Source organism: Cydia splendana, chromosome 11 (assembly GCF_910591565.1).
Source record: "Cydia splendana chromosome 11, ilCydSple1.2, whole genome shotgun sequence".
NCBI classification, from domain to species: Eukaryota; Metazoa; Arthropoda; class Insecta; order Lepidoptera; family Tortricidae; genus Cydia; species Cydia splendana.
Window position 1 is genome coordinate 3,586,881 of NC_085970.1, and position 17,111 is coordinate 3,603,991.

Sequence of the window (17,111 nt, forward strand, 5' to 3'; positions counted from 1 at the left end):
CTCGCAACTCTGGATCTCTAGCTCGTCGCTCTGCCAACCGCGCTACCGAGACTTCACTCGATGACAGCGAATATTTCCACCACTCATATGCGGCTTAGGGAGGCGCCTAGCGACATCTACTGCAAGAGCATTACACTTCTTAAACGGCCGGAGTTCCAAGTCATATTACTCTTTGTATTAACAACGTACGTTGGGTAAGCGTCATTCCGTTCCACTTTATACTAAAAATAGGTAAACGCATTAAAAATATGTAAAAAATAAATAAACTTATACTAATATTATGCGAATGTTTCCAGTACAGATTATGGTCGTAGCTTTTGACAGTCTGTTTTCCACATGGATAATGTGGAAGTACTCCCATAAACGTTAAATTCATATGAAAATTTGATCTTAATGTTGCCGTCTGGCACACCGGCTGCGTGTGCGTAGATGTGAACGTGCGCGCGCGGTTGGATGTTGGAGCCGTGCACGCAAGCGGTGTGTCGTCTCTCATAAGAATCCGTGTATTACAACGCGCAGATGCATGTATACGCCGCATCCGATGTGCACAAACCTTTCTAGTTCTACTTCCGCATTTTATTTCTTTAAATTCTACTGGTGACACTGTTACCATGAAAACAATGCGATAATAGTGAACTGTTGAGAAAATAGATCTAATTCAAATAGTCTTCAAAATATCTTACACGAATTACAGATTTGTACGGAACTCCTTTAAATAATATTAATTGTCTTTTTTATTAGTCTTTTTGATGCAAGATTTTGATGTCTTAGAAAAATTAAAATTTGTCTAATAATAATGGCATTTTTTAATAGTGACATTTTTACAGTGGTGTGATTTGTAGTGTTTCATATAAATAAACCTACCACCCAGTAGTTACCATTTCTCTATTGGTATGACTTTTTAAATTACTGTTAAACAATAAAATAGCTGCAACCATATAATAAGGCTTAGAACCTACATTAGTTACAATTGTGACGAAAATGTACATCTAGCCGCAAAATACGTGACACTTTGCTATTCCTAACACTTAACAATTTTACATCAATTTGTAATTGAAATCGAAAAATGGCAGTGCCAAGACGGTACAAAGCCATAAAAATTACAAATAAAACTAGCGTACAGTTTACTCGTAATTTACAGCTGAATTTACATAAAGTGCCATTCCATGGAACTTGCTAACTATGTAAACAAACCGCCATATAAGAATGATGAATTTACTAGTGACTTTTGTGTACATAGTTAGCAAGTTCCATAGATTTTAAGTTTAGTTGGGGGCAATTTCAATAAACTAACGACATCGTCTTTAAATATTATTATTCGTTTGCTAAGCTCGAGTCTCAAGAGACGTGACACGAACCCAAAAAGCCGTTTCTATATAATCATACATGTTGACCTGTTCTTAAACTATTGTATAACAAAACTAGAGTTAGACCAAGAAAAGTCTGCAGCGTCAAACATTTAAACGTCAAATGTCTATGAAATTATGACGTATAAATAACACTTGCACTGCGTGGGCTATCAAAATCACTGCAGACTTTTCTCGGTCTGATTCTGGAACACGTGCGAAATTTTCAAGCACTAGCTTATCGTCTATGTAACTCTAAGTATCACCCGCCAAATTAAAACGTAAAAGTAAACATAAATGCACAGGATACACGCTTAAATTTTCAAATACAATATTAAGTTACTGTACGCTAATTTAATTTTTGAATACGCCCAAGCTTAAATCTACAAAAAATTATACAATTTGGTGTTACAGCACTTCATCCGACAATTACGACGGAACAACGAACACTAAATAATATTGTAAACCCTTGAACAACGTTAAACATCTCAATTAGTCAAATTGTGAACACGTCTTAATGTCAAACATTAATGTCAAATTATTATTAACCATGTACGCAACTACTTTTTATTTATACCTCGTTTTTTTAATTAGAACTAAAACGGTCAAATTCTTCTACGGTTCTTTATTTATTACAGCCAATTTAGGAAAAATTGTAGTAAATTTAATACTGTCATTAAAAAATGCGATGAACATTTTATCATTTTTGCCAATTTTAACATATTTTAACGATAGTTCATGTGCGCTGCCTATAAAAGAGGATTATTCTGATTAAAAACAAACGAAGTATGGAGACGTAACGAAAGTGTGAATATTTGTAAACCATATTAGGTACACTTAGATCTACAAATACTCATTTGTATGTCAAAAACCAGAAATTGATTAAAACTAGCATTCATCTAGCTAAGCCAAACCAGGGTTTACATGTAACTACTGTTTTCAACAGACAACTTACGTTAATGTCATGACGCTTAAAGCTACCGTCAATACGGAATATTAGGCAAAGCTCTGCGTAGGCGGCACCACTAGCACATACAGTAAACAAACCTCATTGACATCATCAATGACACATCATGCGTCACTAGGTCAATCACATGGCCTACCGCGAAAAACGACAATCGAAAGTTCGGTTTCTGCCTCTCTATCACACTTGCTTACTCGATCGATAGAGAGGCGTTTAGCGGTAGGCCACCTGTAAACAAACCGCCTTGATGCATCAATGTCATAGTGAAACCTTGTCAAACAACTGTATAAGGCCTAGTATGTATAAGTTACTCTATGGTTTACTAAACAAATTATTGCTGCACTCTGGCGGCATAACATTGCAGTAATACTCCCTATTAAATAAATTACTACAGTACGAAGCTATTCGAAATTATAAAAATAGCACTTATTACGTCGCCGCAAAGTTACAAATTGAGTGACATTAATTCCTAATTGTGCTCAGGCAAATATTTGTGACATTTATAATGTATACAAGAGAAATAATAAAGATTTCGGTTTGTCAAAGGTGGTCGTTTAAAAATAAAAAGACCTATTTGTGACTAAAAAAACTAACTTAGTTATGAGTTTAGCTCCATAATTTAATTTTTTCCACTTTGTAACGAAAGTAGTTCAACATTTATAATTTGGACTAATTTTCGTTACACAAAGGAATCAATTAAATTGTAGATGAATAACTTAAGTATTAAAACGTTTGTTCCATAACCATTTCACTTTCATAGTCTGTATTCTCTGACAAATTTAACCTCTAGCGTCCCACGGTCCTAATACTAGTGCAAATTACCTCCAATGCAATTTGAATCATAATTAAACGGAACAGAGTTGCTTTTGTTTCGTTTCGTTTTAGAAATAATATCAATATTATTTTCTCATATCATTGATCCGATTTTGACAGCCAATTTTTCTTATATGTTGGGCCGCTAGAGAATAATCGAATAATTTTCTAGGCAAGAGTGAGAATATTGAACCAACGAGATACATTTTTGGTATTTTTAACCGACGAAAAAAACGGAGGAGGTTCTCAAGTCGACGCGTATATTTGTATAAGCCGATCCAAGTCAGTAAATTAAAAAAAACAAATGGCGAATCCGATTCAAGGCAAATCGATTTTTACATTTTTTGTGTCACGATCTTGTAACTTTATTAGTAAATTCAGATCGTAATTCTTAAACATACATTTTTGGCAAATAAATAATTAAAAGACACATTTCGACATTGAATAAATTAATAAAACATTTGACTATCCCGTCACCTCATAGATTACACATCGTAGACTACAACTTTTCGAGTTTATATACGTGAGTGACCCCTTTTAATATATTAAATACAACTTTTGGAAAGAAAATCCACGTTCCAAAACGGAGTCGTCTATTTTCCACTTAAAGTAGTTTGAAAACACAGCATTTCTGTTTCCCTTTAACTAAGGAAGAGCAAAAGTTGTAGCCAAGTGAAACCTTACCGTGCTAGTAATAAAGTTGACTTTCCTTCGTCATCAGTCGACGATGAGTTCCTTTTTGCTAGTGTCGTGTTTTTCTGTCTCTTCTACTGATTCTTGAATAAGTGATTCTGTATGTTCGATGCTTGGGTTTTCAACTTCGCTAGTTTTTTGTTCGGTTTCGCTGTAACGAAACAATGACTGACCTGTATGATTTTTACACATAAAAGTTAACCCGTTGACCGCCACAGATAGCTGTGGACGTCATCGGAAAGTCTTGCGAAGGACGCCAACGACGGTCACACACGGGTGTGACACGGGTGTGACACGGGTGTGACACGGGTGTGACACGGGTGTGACACGGGTGTGCGTAAGTCCCTATTACATTGTTGAAGCTGACGGCAGGTTCAACAATGTAATAGGGACTTAGGGGGTGTCTATAAATTACGTCATCGATTTTTGACGATTTTTGACCCCCCCCCCCCTATAATCATCCAAACCCCCCCCCCCCCCCCCCCCCTAATTTGAAATGACGTAATTTATGAATTGCCCCTTACGTGGGACTCTGTAAAGTTAGTTTTTATTTTAAATTTAAATAATCATGATCGCCTGGCGTTCCGGCACGGACTATTAATTCGCCGTCTGCCGTTCGAAGGGTTAATCAAGATAGGATTTGAAAACTTGGCGGTTACTTTCAAACTTAATTAGACGCGATTAAGATGCTTATAATTAATTTCTTGAAAAGAACAACTTAATTCTGTCAATGGAGTTAGTGGCTGTCAAAATTTGTTTTATATACGACTTTCAACAAACGTTCAAGATAGGATCGTACTCCCATCTTAAAGGCCAATTCCTTCGATTAGAAAGACACCAAGGCCTGTCATAAAATTAAATTAAAAAAATGAATTTGATATTACTTGTAGGATTGACAGGTAAACTTATGCCGGCGTCATCAGTAAAATAGTCAGGGACAACTCTAGGAAGAGTAACGACTTACGTGTGGTCGCGAGGTGGTGCCGGCGCCGGCGCCGGCGCGGGCGCAGGCGGCGCGGACGCGGCCGGGCCGAGCGCGAGCGACTGCGGCCGCTTGAGCCACGTGCACCGCTCCTCCTAATATCATACCATTTCATATTAATATACATACGTTGACTAGTAATCGATGTTTCCTAAGGACCGGCCAATTTTTTTCATGAAATAAATGACAATGAAAAATCTATAAAAAATTCAATGAAAACGCCCGTACTTTCTTTAAATTTTTTAGAACTTTTATACCTAGGCTAGGCTTTTTTTTGTAGGCTGTACCTTTTTAAAATCATCACCTACTCATAAGGATAAATCGAATAACTCAATGAGGTGGTGTTGTTTTTATCGAGGAGTTCCTACACAGACAACACATCCTCCAGACTGAGCATAGTAGCGCTACCCCCTCTGCCACAAATATACGGTAGTGTTACTCCATTTTCGAGTCAAAGTGTCTTTGTGTGACGTCCGTGTCTTTGAACCCTTTGAACGGACCAATCACAGCACGGGACCTCGCTCACCTCATCCCCCGCACCCCCGTATTTTTGGCAGCATCGGTTTCATGAAATAATTGCTCTAAACTCCGTCTAGAGGATTCCTAGTCTATGAGTCTGGTATTTATCAGCAGAGCAACTACATGGTTGTTCAACTAGATTAAAGCGGTTGATATCTCACTAACAAAGTTAAACATGAACAATGAACGCTCCAAGTTAAAAATGATTAGAACTAAGTCCGTACCTGTGGGGAATGTACGGCGATAATGTCAGTTTGTGTGGCGGCCGGGGCGGCGGCGGGCGGCAGCACGCAGCGCAGCACTTGCTGCATGCAGCCCTGCAGCTCCACCACCTGCAATACAATATATATAACAATTTGGGTTTTATTAACACTGCATAATACAATAGTTATTTATTTTACAAGAGGGCAAAGTTGTTGTTTAACCGCTCGTGCTAATATTAATACCCGAGCAGACGAAAGTTTTTAAAATGAAACCACGAGCATATTCGAGTGGTTCGAAAAATGGAATCTTAAGCATTGCGAAGGTTCCAAAGCACGAGGGTTAAACAAATTTTGCCACCGAGTTAAACACAAAAATTTTCACCACACATACAAGGAAAATACTAAATGTAAAATATCAAACTAATCAATTCAAAATAAATGTTTTTAAATATTTATCATTCAAAGTCTTCCTTTAAAAGTCAATTTTACCAGCCTAGATAAGGAAATAACTCAAAATTTCCATTTGATTACTTTGTTTCCATTTGATGTGGATAAAATACAACTTTCTTGTCAGTTTTTGGGCTAAAATTATTTTCGTCCGGCTGTTCCCCGGCCACAGTTAGCATTTCTCGTGAAATATTCTGAACAGGTAGGATTTTATGGATTTAGTTTGAGAGAACAGGGGCTTTTAACACAGTCTTTTACATATGTTTCGAGTAATAACTAACCTGTTGCTGCAAACTGCAGCAGGTTTCAGTAAGTTGCCTCAAAACGTCCGGTTTGCTGCACTCCGTGTTCTGTAGAGTGGACACTTTCTTCCACAGCGCGTTGATCGCCTGCATCTGCAGCTGTTGTATTTTCCGCTCGCTGTCCAGCGCCGCTTTCGTGGCCTCCATGTCGCAGGTTAGCCTTCTGGAAAACATGTGAATTAGCATTCCGAAATACAGATATCAAGATAAAATTGAGAGCCCTAAGTAAACTTTCAAGAGCGGATATCTCAAAAACTATTCAAGATATCGAAAAACTTAACAAAATAAAACTTGTAACAAATTTTATCAGCTTTCGGTTTGTCTAAGTAGTCATGTCGCTAAGACGCAAAGTTTCCAAGATATAAGTGAAAAACCGAAAAATTAGACCTTCTTACCCCCCTCTACCCCCAACACCGGGGCTACGGCCGGGGACTCTTGATATGTTCACCTCCTAACTAGTCCAAACAAAGTTACGGAGTCAAAAATTGTGTTCTGTTCCTAGCATTTCCCTCTATACCTTCTTATTGCTTGGCCTACAATGAAACCTTTGATAATATTTCGTCCTGGCCGATAACTCAAAAATGCTTGTTGTAGTTGTATCACTCGTGAAAGCAACTCAGATTGTTTTTCTCAACTTTGTGGTGGCCACCATTCACTTTGGTGATAACTACTGCTAGTAATAAGTGAGAAAATATGAGATAAATTAACCAAATGGACTCACTGTATATGCTGCCTCGCCCTCGCCGCCTGTATCGCATGTAGAATCCTCAGCGTATCCTTATTGAGGTTCCTACTTCTATAGCCCCGCCACATCTTCTGTATAGTCACCGCTGCCATGGACTCTGCACTCATCTTTTTCTGTCTTCTTTGGTTTGACGCTAGCTTTATTATCTCCATCTTTTCCTATAAGAATAATGTTTGTTTTTATGAGAAGACTTTAATTTGTTTCTTGTTACTTCTAAACTACCCATATTAAGTCTGTCTTGTCTTATGTGGCCAAAAAGCATAATATTAGAAAATAAGATCGCGAATTTTACGATTTAAACTTTGAAGGTCGAAAATGTTTGTGTTTTTTTGCAAAAACGCATTTCTATTCCACAAATATGCTAAAAAATATACGAACAAATTGGTGTCTTTAAATCGTTTTAAAGAATGTTTCAAACATATCTTACGGAATTTCTAACTAATTTACAATAACTTATTCAATAAATTTGCAATAGTCATCGTGGTTAGTTCTAATTTAATGATAAAAAAATATGCGTAATATGACTGTTGAAAAAATTACATTCTATAAATAAAAATAAAAAGTATAAAAACACATTTTTACCTGATCAATTTCATCTTTAGAAACACCGTTAACCTTCTCCTTAGGCTCGAACTTCAAACTCCCTTTCCTCTGCTCCATCTTCGCCTTCATTTTGGGCGAAGACGTGGCACTTTTCGGTAGTTTCGGGGAATTTTTCAAACTATTATTGATAACTTTAGGTTGTGTTATCTGTCTGTGCGGCCTGTCTTCGTGTAGACTGCTGTTGCTGGACGGGCTTGACGTGTTGGAGACGTTTATGGGGTTCGGTTTGGGTATGGTTCGCTGTATGTCGTACATGGGGTCTTGGTAGTCTGGACTCATTAGGGACTCTGGTACGGGGACCATCTTTGAAGCGGCCTCGAGGGATTGGTTCACTGGTTTGGTGGGTAGTTCTGCAAAAAAATACACAAAAATATTTATAATAATGTCGTCTTATGTCTATAGGATGGCCCGAAAATACGTTTTCAAAAATATTTAGGAATATATACAATCGTTTAACCGAAAGAGGGAGGAAGGGGGGAAAGGGGGAGGCCTATGTTCAGCAGTGGACGTCTTATGGCTGAGATGATGATCATGATGAACCAAAATAAAACGTATTATCTTCAAAATTCTCCTTTAGCTTTGATACAAAAATATTTGCTAAAATGATCAACGTAATGCACAGAAATAATCTTTAGCAACATATTTTTGGACCAACCTATAATCTTATAAATTTGTTTAAATCTAACAGGAAAACTTAACAATCCTATAACACGAAAACAGAACGTGAAATAAAAGTTTAGATTGGCTAAAATAAAATTCAATGTCTCTTGTGCGGCGTTAAGGTACCTGTAGTATGTCACTATAAATATGTGTTATATGTTGTGTAATGTGTAACATATTATTGCTATTTGCAGGTGACTGTACAATATCTGACTTTGTCAACATGCGTGAATGGCATGGCAATTTTTCAGCTCTAGTCAAAGTTCTATAGTCGTTCTAGTTCGAATCTTACCTTTTTCCTTCTCCTCTTTAGTCTTCTCGTACAAGCCAGGCGAGTTAAAGCTCTGGCTCATAGCGGCCGGTATCTTGGTGTATGACGTCGACATTGAATGAGGGGAGTTCGTTTTGGACAACGCAGAGTGATAACTGGATGTGAGGCGGTCGGGAGAGCGGCCCATGTGGCGGCATAACTGGTACAACTAGAATTAGTTATAAAATTCAACATGTCTAAGGATTGCTTCTTACCTTTCTCCTTTTCCTCTTTAGTCTTCTCATACAAGCCAGGCGAGTCAAAGCTCTGGCTCATAGCGGCGGGAATCTCGGTGTAAGACGTCGACATTGAATGAGGGGAGTTCGTTTTGGACAACGCTGAATGGTAACTCGAAGTCAGACGGTCGGGGGAACGGCCCATGTGGCGAGGCGTCATTCGAGCTGTGGAAGTGATTAGATTTTTTTTTAAATATACACTAGGTATAGATGGTCAAGCAAATCTTGTCAGTAGAAAAAGGCGCGTAATTCATATTTTCTATGAAACGATATCCCTTCGCGCCTACGTTTTTCAAATTTGCCGCCTTTTTCTACTGACAAGATTTGCTTGACCGTCTATAGCATCTATTGTAGCGTATGAAACAACGCGCCAAAAATATCTGCCGCCCTCAAATGCTTTTTCAAACAGAGATAAATCTCAACATGATACAACACAGCATGCATGAATACAGATATAAGGGTAGTAGTTAGTAAGGCAACATGATCTCTTTCAATATAAAATATATAGGCTAGAATTCAGTATGTATAAACTTGCCTCCAGAATAGGGCGGACTAAATTGACATGAGATTGACAGATAAAATGATACCAGAACAAAGAAAAAACCGAACAAGTGCGAGTCGGACTCGCCCACCGAGGGTTCCGTACTTTTTAGTATTTTTTATTATAGCGGCAACAGAAATACATCATCTGTAAAAATTTCAACTGTCACTATCACGGTTCGTGAGATACAGCCTGATGACAGTCGGACGGACGGACGGACGGACGGACAGCGGAGTCTTAGTAATAGGGTCCCGTTTTTACCCTTTGGGTACGGAACCCTAAAAATAGTCACGAGTATTATGTCGATAAAATGATATCTATAAGTAAGATTGCAAAGTCTCAAACGATTTAGATTTATGAACGTGACGAGAAAAGTGGTTGATTCGATTGTAAGATTTTTTGCACGTCCACAGCACATGACGTAAATTAGAAATGAATCAAATTGTACGAAAAATTGCCCCGTCTGGGCTGGCCTTATTTGTATTCTGAGCCAAAATATTTATTTAATTACAATACATTTATCCAATACCTTTGTCTGTATTACTATAAAATTGCACAATTTTAGTGATCTCACGCTCTTCGTTAACGCTTCATAATGCGGTGTCTATACTGTCTATGTAGTGTGTGGGATCAAATTAAACCACATTGCTTTGTAGGTAAATTCTCCTAAACTTACATTGCATTCTCGGGGATTGTAGCTTGGGCTTTATAGGGCTGTGGTTTTGGTCTTTTAGCTGCTGTTGGTGATGCTGCGCCTGAAAAAACGTCCTAGTTTTAAAACTTAAGAAAAGGAGATATATAATTAAAAGAAACTGGAACAATTAAACAAATGTGACTAACTTTGCTAGCAAATTTTAAACCTTCACGCATATTAAATCACGGGTCAATTCCAAACTTTTTTGTTTACTTATTTATTCCGACGTCTTGCGTTCGGTCCCTGCGACGTTTCGTGAACAAGGGAAAAAATAGGGAAACAAAATTAAATAAGTCAAGTGGGCGAATGTTGCTAAGTACTCGTTGCTAAGTTGTAATATGTACACACAAAATTGAGTCGTACCTTGCTCAGTATAAGGCGCAGTTTCCTTTGGTCCTCCGTGTCCAACGCATCGGCTGTCAGGGGGCACGTGGAGGCCAGGTACTCGCACAGTTCCTGGTGTTGCCCGGAGTGATAATGACGGCCTTTACCTTGGCTGTATAGCCACTCCGCTTTTAAGCTGTAACAAAGTTATCGTCAATCAATACATCGGTGTATTGGTTTAGGCATAATATATTTGAATAAAATAAAAAATGACAAACATGGTCAATTATCTAGTCATGTGGAATAGTAATTGGAGTAAATTGAATACTAGCGCGGGGCCATTAACCACAACAATGGCTGAGTACATCCTTTTTGTCACACTTATTGGTTTTATTGTTTAAATTTAATGTCAAAATAAAGATAAACATAAACATAATTTATTCAAAAAACACATATTTCATGGTTACATTCATATAAAACAAAGACTTAAAAATAGTGATAGTTTACATGTGCCTGAACTAGGATTGAAACATTGTTCAAGCAAATTAATTTTCACATACAAAAAAACACATTATAATTTAGCAACTTAATACTATATATTTATTTATCGTGATAATTATCCTATTTATCCTGTTGTAAATCCAGTCATATTGCTTATAATCATTTTACAACTATTAGTAGATTCTCTGTGTCTTCGTACGTCATATTTTGAAGGGCTTTTCGGAGCGTTTTCTTACACTTTTTGTAGCTGAGTGTATATAAATCTAAATTTGCGTTGAGCCTGTTGTATAGAAAAGGACCCAGAGCAATGAAAAATCTCATAGAAAAGGCATATCTTCTATGAATATTTTGTGAGCAAACAATATCTTTGCGTCTCTTGTTAGTATATTCAAAATATGTGTTTCTAATCGCTATTCTCGTATGAAATACTTATTTTTTTCTTCTTCTTGTATCCAATCCAATCGTTGTATGAGTTCAAATGTATCTGTAGACAGAGAAGTTTTTTGAAGTAAATAAATGCTCACCTTTCAATAGCACTAACGACGAATCCATCGATGGTCTTTACATTTAGGATCCAGTTCAAAACAAAAGGGCGGTAGTCGAACCCTCTGAGCTGTGGGTCAAGGAATTTTTGATTTACCGTTTTATATTAACTAGCGACGCGCCTTTTTTTGGTTAATTATAGGAGTTTAGAGCTTTTCTCTATCGTATTCATGGATTGATCCCAGGGGAAGGAGACATCTCGGAAAAGGGGACCTCCCGGGAAAAGCGCGCGCTCCGGCTTTGCACAGGTTACACAAAACCTCAACAAATTATACACCTAAACCTTCCTCAAGAATCACTCTATTGATAGGTGAAAACCGCATGAAAATGCGCTTAGTAGTTTTCGAGTTTATCGCGAACGTACATACACATAAACGGACAGACGCGGCGGGGGATTTTGTTTTATAAGGTGTAGTGATGTGAATGGATTTTTTTGGTTTGTTTACCAAAAATCATAGCATATTTGTTCTCCACAAAAAATAATCATCATTTTCAGCACAGGCATTCGGTTACGCAAGAGAGGGATCGGACTATCAGACCCCACTATGGTGCAAAGAGGGTTGAGGACTTCACGAACAGTTTATTTAAATCTGTTTTGTGTACAATAAAGTGTTTACATGTACATACATTTTTGTTTTCACTGACAGCCTTAGCTCCATACACCGTGTTTTTTTTTATTTCCGTTAATTTCAAGGGTGCATTCCTGAGCTTAAATCAAGTAACTTTCTCAAAGACACCGATATTCTAATTAACTCCATTTCGGAAATAATCAATAATTTTTTTTTTTCCTATAAGGCCTCTACAAGCGTGACCAAGTGGTCTTAGGGCAGGTTTACATATTGATTAGTGTTTAGAATGAGTTCATACATTTGCTACTAAACTTAAGAACAATCTCGGTCGATCGATGTTCGAAATGACATTGATATGTCACAGATTTCAATTGTTTGGTAGAGTTAAATGTAATGCCCGTGTTACAACAACGCTATATGCTACATTTAATTACTTTTTAAACCAAATTTTTTTAACAAAAAAAGAACAAAAAAAATATTGTTTTTTGAAAATTAACTATGCCATTTAGTTATCTTAAAGGTACTTAACCATACCCCGAAGTTAACGGAATTCAATAAAAACACGGTGTATAGGTATAAGGGTCAATTAATAACTGTAAAACATCAATTTTTACGTTGCACCTGGTGGTGGTCGAGTGGATATGACGTCCGACTTTCAATCCGGAGGTTGCGGATTCAAATCCTGGCTCGTACCAATGAGTTTTTCGGCACTTATGTACGAAATATATTGATATTTACCACTAGCTTTTCGGTGAAGGAAAACATCGTGAAAAAACCTGCATAAATCTGCGAAGAAATTCAAAGGTGTATATGAAGTACCCAATCAGCATTGGGCTAGCCTGGGGACTATTCCCAAGCTCTCTCGCGCATGAGAGGAGGCCTGTGCCCAGCAGTGGGACGTACATAGGCTGAAATATTATTATTATTAATGTTTCTTATGTTTTGAGGTTTTCAAAGGATACAGCTTATCTTTCCCCGCCATCGCCACACACGGGTTCCCCTGCACGGTGAAGCTGTCCAGCTTGGTCAGATGCACCAGATGGCAGACCTCGTTGAGGTCCTGGATGTTGTTGTGGGCTAGCCCTAGGTGCTCCAAGCTGGTGGGGAGGTAGCGGTCGCACTGCCGGAGGTCTATTATGCGGTTGCGTTCGAGGGCTAGATGCTGGAAACAGATGTTACATAATAAATAATAAGATAGTAATGATAATGATATAGCAATATTTAATAAAACAAGTGCGAGTCGGACTCGCTTTTCAAGGGTATCAAATTGTTGATTGCTATTCGCTTTATCACCGCTGGTCTGACGGATGCTCAAGTAAGAAAAACGATAATATAGTACAAGATTGCCTTGCCTGTTCTCGAATGAATAAAAAATAATGATAAAACCTCGTTACATACGGACACGTCATGAATTATTTATCATGAATGAGTTCAACTCTATGTGGGATGTATTGGTATGTGTCCAGCTGTCCAATTGTCAAAAAATATGCTTGTCATTCTGATGATGAAACATAAATTATGACAAATTTATTGTTGTCTTGTGGTAAGAGGTACTTTTCAAATCTTCAAATCATCATTCAAATAATCAAAGAGGTAGATTTCAATTTTTATCATGATTAGAGCAAATTTTCCGCCAGACGTACCGTTTTTGTACTACAAGCAAAAAACTGAAAAAGAGTATAAATTTTTCCACAACTCCGAGCAAACTCGGATTACATTAATTTAGAACCAAATGAAGGTATTAAGACGATTTCCAGCTTGCTGGGAATTAACCTTTTGAACGCTAAACGGCGCATCCATTTGCCGTGCCACTGACGCCACGGGGGTAAAATTTAGTTTTGTGAATAAATAATGCCAACCTAAATGTGGGGTGTTTTTCAGTAGATTTTCATCAAAAAACGATCGACGTCTAATGCCGTCTTTGGCGTCGTTGTCACGATTTTGCGTTGACGTCAATTGCCATCTGTGGCGTTCAAAAGGTTAATTCCTAGAAAAAATCTTATTTGACTGGCCTATAAAGGCACATATACAATACCTTCAAACTCTTCAAATAGCTGATATCAGCGATGAAGGAAATCTGGTTGTTGGACAAATCTAGGTGTTCCAGGTGCATGTTGTGGTTGAGGTGCTCTATTGATTTGATGTTGTTCCCTGTAATAAACACGGATGACATATGAGCCGCTTTCAACTAAAAGGGTAGGTACTTATTGTTGATTGTCAATAAGACGCTATTTCCATTAAGCTTCAATTTGAAATCAACTTTATCGACAACCGACAATGTGGTACCTTTTAGTTGAAAACGTCACATATAATGAGATTTATGAGAAACGCTTTTACAGCTTCTAAGCTACATTTTTATGTAGGTACTCCAGATAATAGGAAGACAGTTTTGGTGGCCAATTTACTTTTTTATAATAAAAGGAGCAGATGAATCGCCGAGATAAGCGATCACCGTCGCCCATGGACACCAGGCGGCTTAGCACGGTCGCGTTTTTATCCCTTGTCACCATGCCTGTCACGTTCTAACAAGTATGTAAGTGCGAAAGGGACGCGCATAGTGATAGTCGATAAAAATGGAACCGTGCTGAGCCCACAGCACCACCAGAGGGGTTGTAAGTGCATTGCCGGCCTTTAAGATGGGAACTCGCTCTTTAATTGCTACCCAATTTTTACTACACAATTATCTTGCTTTTGTACAAATTTTGATCTTGAAATGACAGACAAATCAAACTCTCATTTTATATTTAACGCAATACCAGCGGCGACTGAGATCATAATGCTATCTCCTTTACCCTTGTTAAGACCAAACACGAGTGAAAGAGATGGCATGACCTTAGTCCATAGTCTCTAGGATATATGTATAAGCAAGGGTATTGTCTACAAGATAAGTAAATGAATCACACTGTGTTACAGTAATTGCCCAATTTAAGAGGTTTGGCTTGGCTACTGTTTGTATGATGTCATTCCCCTGGCTGTTATTTGCAATATTATCTTGCACAATGTATTACATCCATCCATACTAATATTATAAATGCGAAAGTGTGTCTGTCTGTCTGTTACCTCTTCATGCTTAAACCGCTGAACTAATTTAGTTGAAATTTGGTATGGAGATAGTTTGAGTCCCGTGGAAGGACTTAGGGTCGTTTTTATCACAGAAATCACCCTGTAAGGGGGTGAAAAGGGGGGTGGGGGAAGTTTGTATGGGGAATCGATAAAAAACAGATTGGATAAAAAATTACTAACTCCACGCAGACAAAGTTGTGGACAAAAGCTAGTACTCCATACTAATATTATTAATGCGAAAGTGTGTCTGTCTGTTACCTCATCACCATACATCGGGGTTTTCGGTGCGGGAATGATTTAGTGTATTTATAACTTTGTTTATTGTAAAATAATTACCAAACTATGAATTAATCGTAGGTAGTAAGGTCCAAATGTGCTTAGAAATGTTAAATTAGTATCGTTTTTTACAGTTTTTACCTGTTATTTGGCTAGTGTAAAACATTCCCGCACTGAAAACCCCGATGTATGCTCATCACACTAAAACCGCTGAACCAATTTGGACAAAATTTGGTATAGAGATAGATTGGGCCCAGAGAAAAGACATAGGGTAGTTTTTATCAATCATCGTCATCATTATTCTACACAGACGAAGTCACAACACAACAAAAGGATTAGGACAACTTCTGTCAAGTCACAGGTGGAGATTATAGTTGAGAGGAAACTTACCAGCCAATTTCAGCACTTTAAGGTAAATCAGATCTTTGAGCCCCTCAATCTGCAGGATGCCGTTGTTGTTGAGGGCCAGAATGCGGACGTTGGTGAGGCGTGACACACTGTGCATCCGCAGCAGGAAGTTGTTGCATATTGACAACTGGAATTTTAAGTATTATGATTAAACCCGTACACGGCAGGAAGAAGATGATATATAGAAAAATTGAATAAATTTTAACCTTATGTAATTTTAAGTGCAAATATATTCAATAGAATATCTCGAGTGAACTTCTTCCCGCCGTGTATGGATTAAATGTGCTCAAAGCTCCACCAATGGGATTTAGTCAGTTATTTCTCAAAATTAAGCAATTAAAATCACTTTGGTACAGATAATGTGACAGGAAGTTATTTAAAAAATCTATAATATTGGTATGGATTATTTTTTATTAATTGTTGTGGATGTGCTTGGCTTGGCAGTGGGCATACCCCAGCCATGAATATAAAGATAATTCTTTTATTTTAGGTGTGGTTATAAAAAGTAGCTGTAAAATTAAGGTGTAACCAGCAAGAAAAATATTACATATAACTAATAAAAGTTGTTAAATTTAAATTGAAGTCTTTCACCAAATCAAATCATATAGCCAAGAAATTGCATTTATATTTTCCTAGCAAGATTCATGCAAAAAGTAATCAGATTCTTCACAAAGATTACTGAATAAATTAACTATGATTAAACCAATTCTATGAAATTAGCAAGTGGAATGTGATGATCTTATATTTATGCCGTTTTCTCTCTTGGTTCGCAAGTGACTTACGTTTTCGACGCGACTGTACGTGTCCAGGTTGTCCAGCCGTTGCAACTCGTTCTGGTCCAGGACCAAATTTATTATAGTTTTCCCATCATCGGCTGGCGCTTTCTCTATTTTCTTCAACCCACGCCTCGAAAGGTCCAATGTTTCGTTATTAGACTCCTCTGCAAACATAACGGTTACAGAACTATCCAAGCGAAACCATTTACGTTATCAATAACAAACTTACCCATCGTATTGTACTTTATAGCATCTTATTTATTTAGAAATTTGATGCAGTTTTTCACAAAAATCAACATTCGTAAGTTCACGTTCTGAATATTAATTACAATTATTGGTTAACTGTCAACGCCCAGATATTTATAGTAAATATTTTTTTGTAACAATAAATAAATATGCTTCGAACAAAGTTGCTGATATCTTAATAATACTATCAATTTCGATGTTTATTTAATTTAACGTGTAAATATGGAACAATCAATCACAATCACAGAACACTTCATTGTTGACAAAATTTTGGAGGATAGTTTCGGAACCCATTGTTAATTTGACGTTAGCGTTGTTCGAATCAATTTTTTATCGGTTTTATTCTT

General features: G+C 37.4%; 1 protein-coding gene across 1 annotated transcript; it reads right to left on the reverse strand.

The window, feature by feature from the left end:
- Positions 1 to 3,840: 3,840 nt before the first annotated feature.
- On the reverse strand, positions 3,841 to 17,106 carry LOC134795196 (centrosomal protein of 97 kDa). The gene is made up of 15 exons (XM_063767026.1): positions 16,748 to 17,106; positions 16,525 to 16,682; positions 15,725 to 15,869; positions 14,031 to 14,146; positions 12,958 to 13,157; positions 11,408 to 11,491; positions 10,422 to 10,578; positions 10,041 to 10,119; positions 8,803 to 8,988; positions 7,597 to 7,967; positions 6,991 to 7,172; positions 6,249 to 6,432; positions 5,542 to 5,649; positions 4,781 to 4,893; positions 3,841 to 3,967 (listed from the first exon to the last, which is right to left on the reverse strand). Exons 1-15 carry the CDS (start codon positions 16,749 to 16,751, stop codon positions 3,841 to 3,843), a joined length of 2,214 nt encoding a protein of 737 aa, XP_063623096.1. The 5' UTR covers positions 16,752 to 17,106.
- Between the last annotated feature and the right edge of the window lie 5 nt (positions 17,107 to 17,111).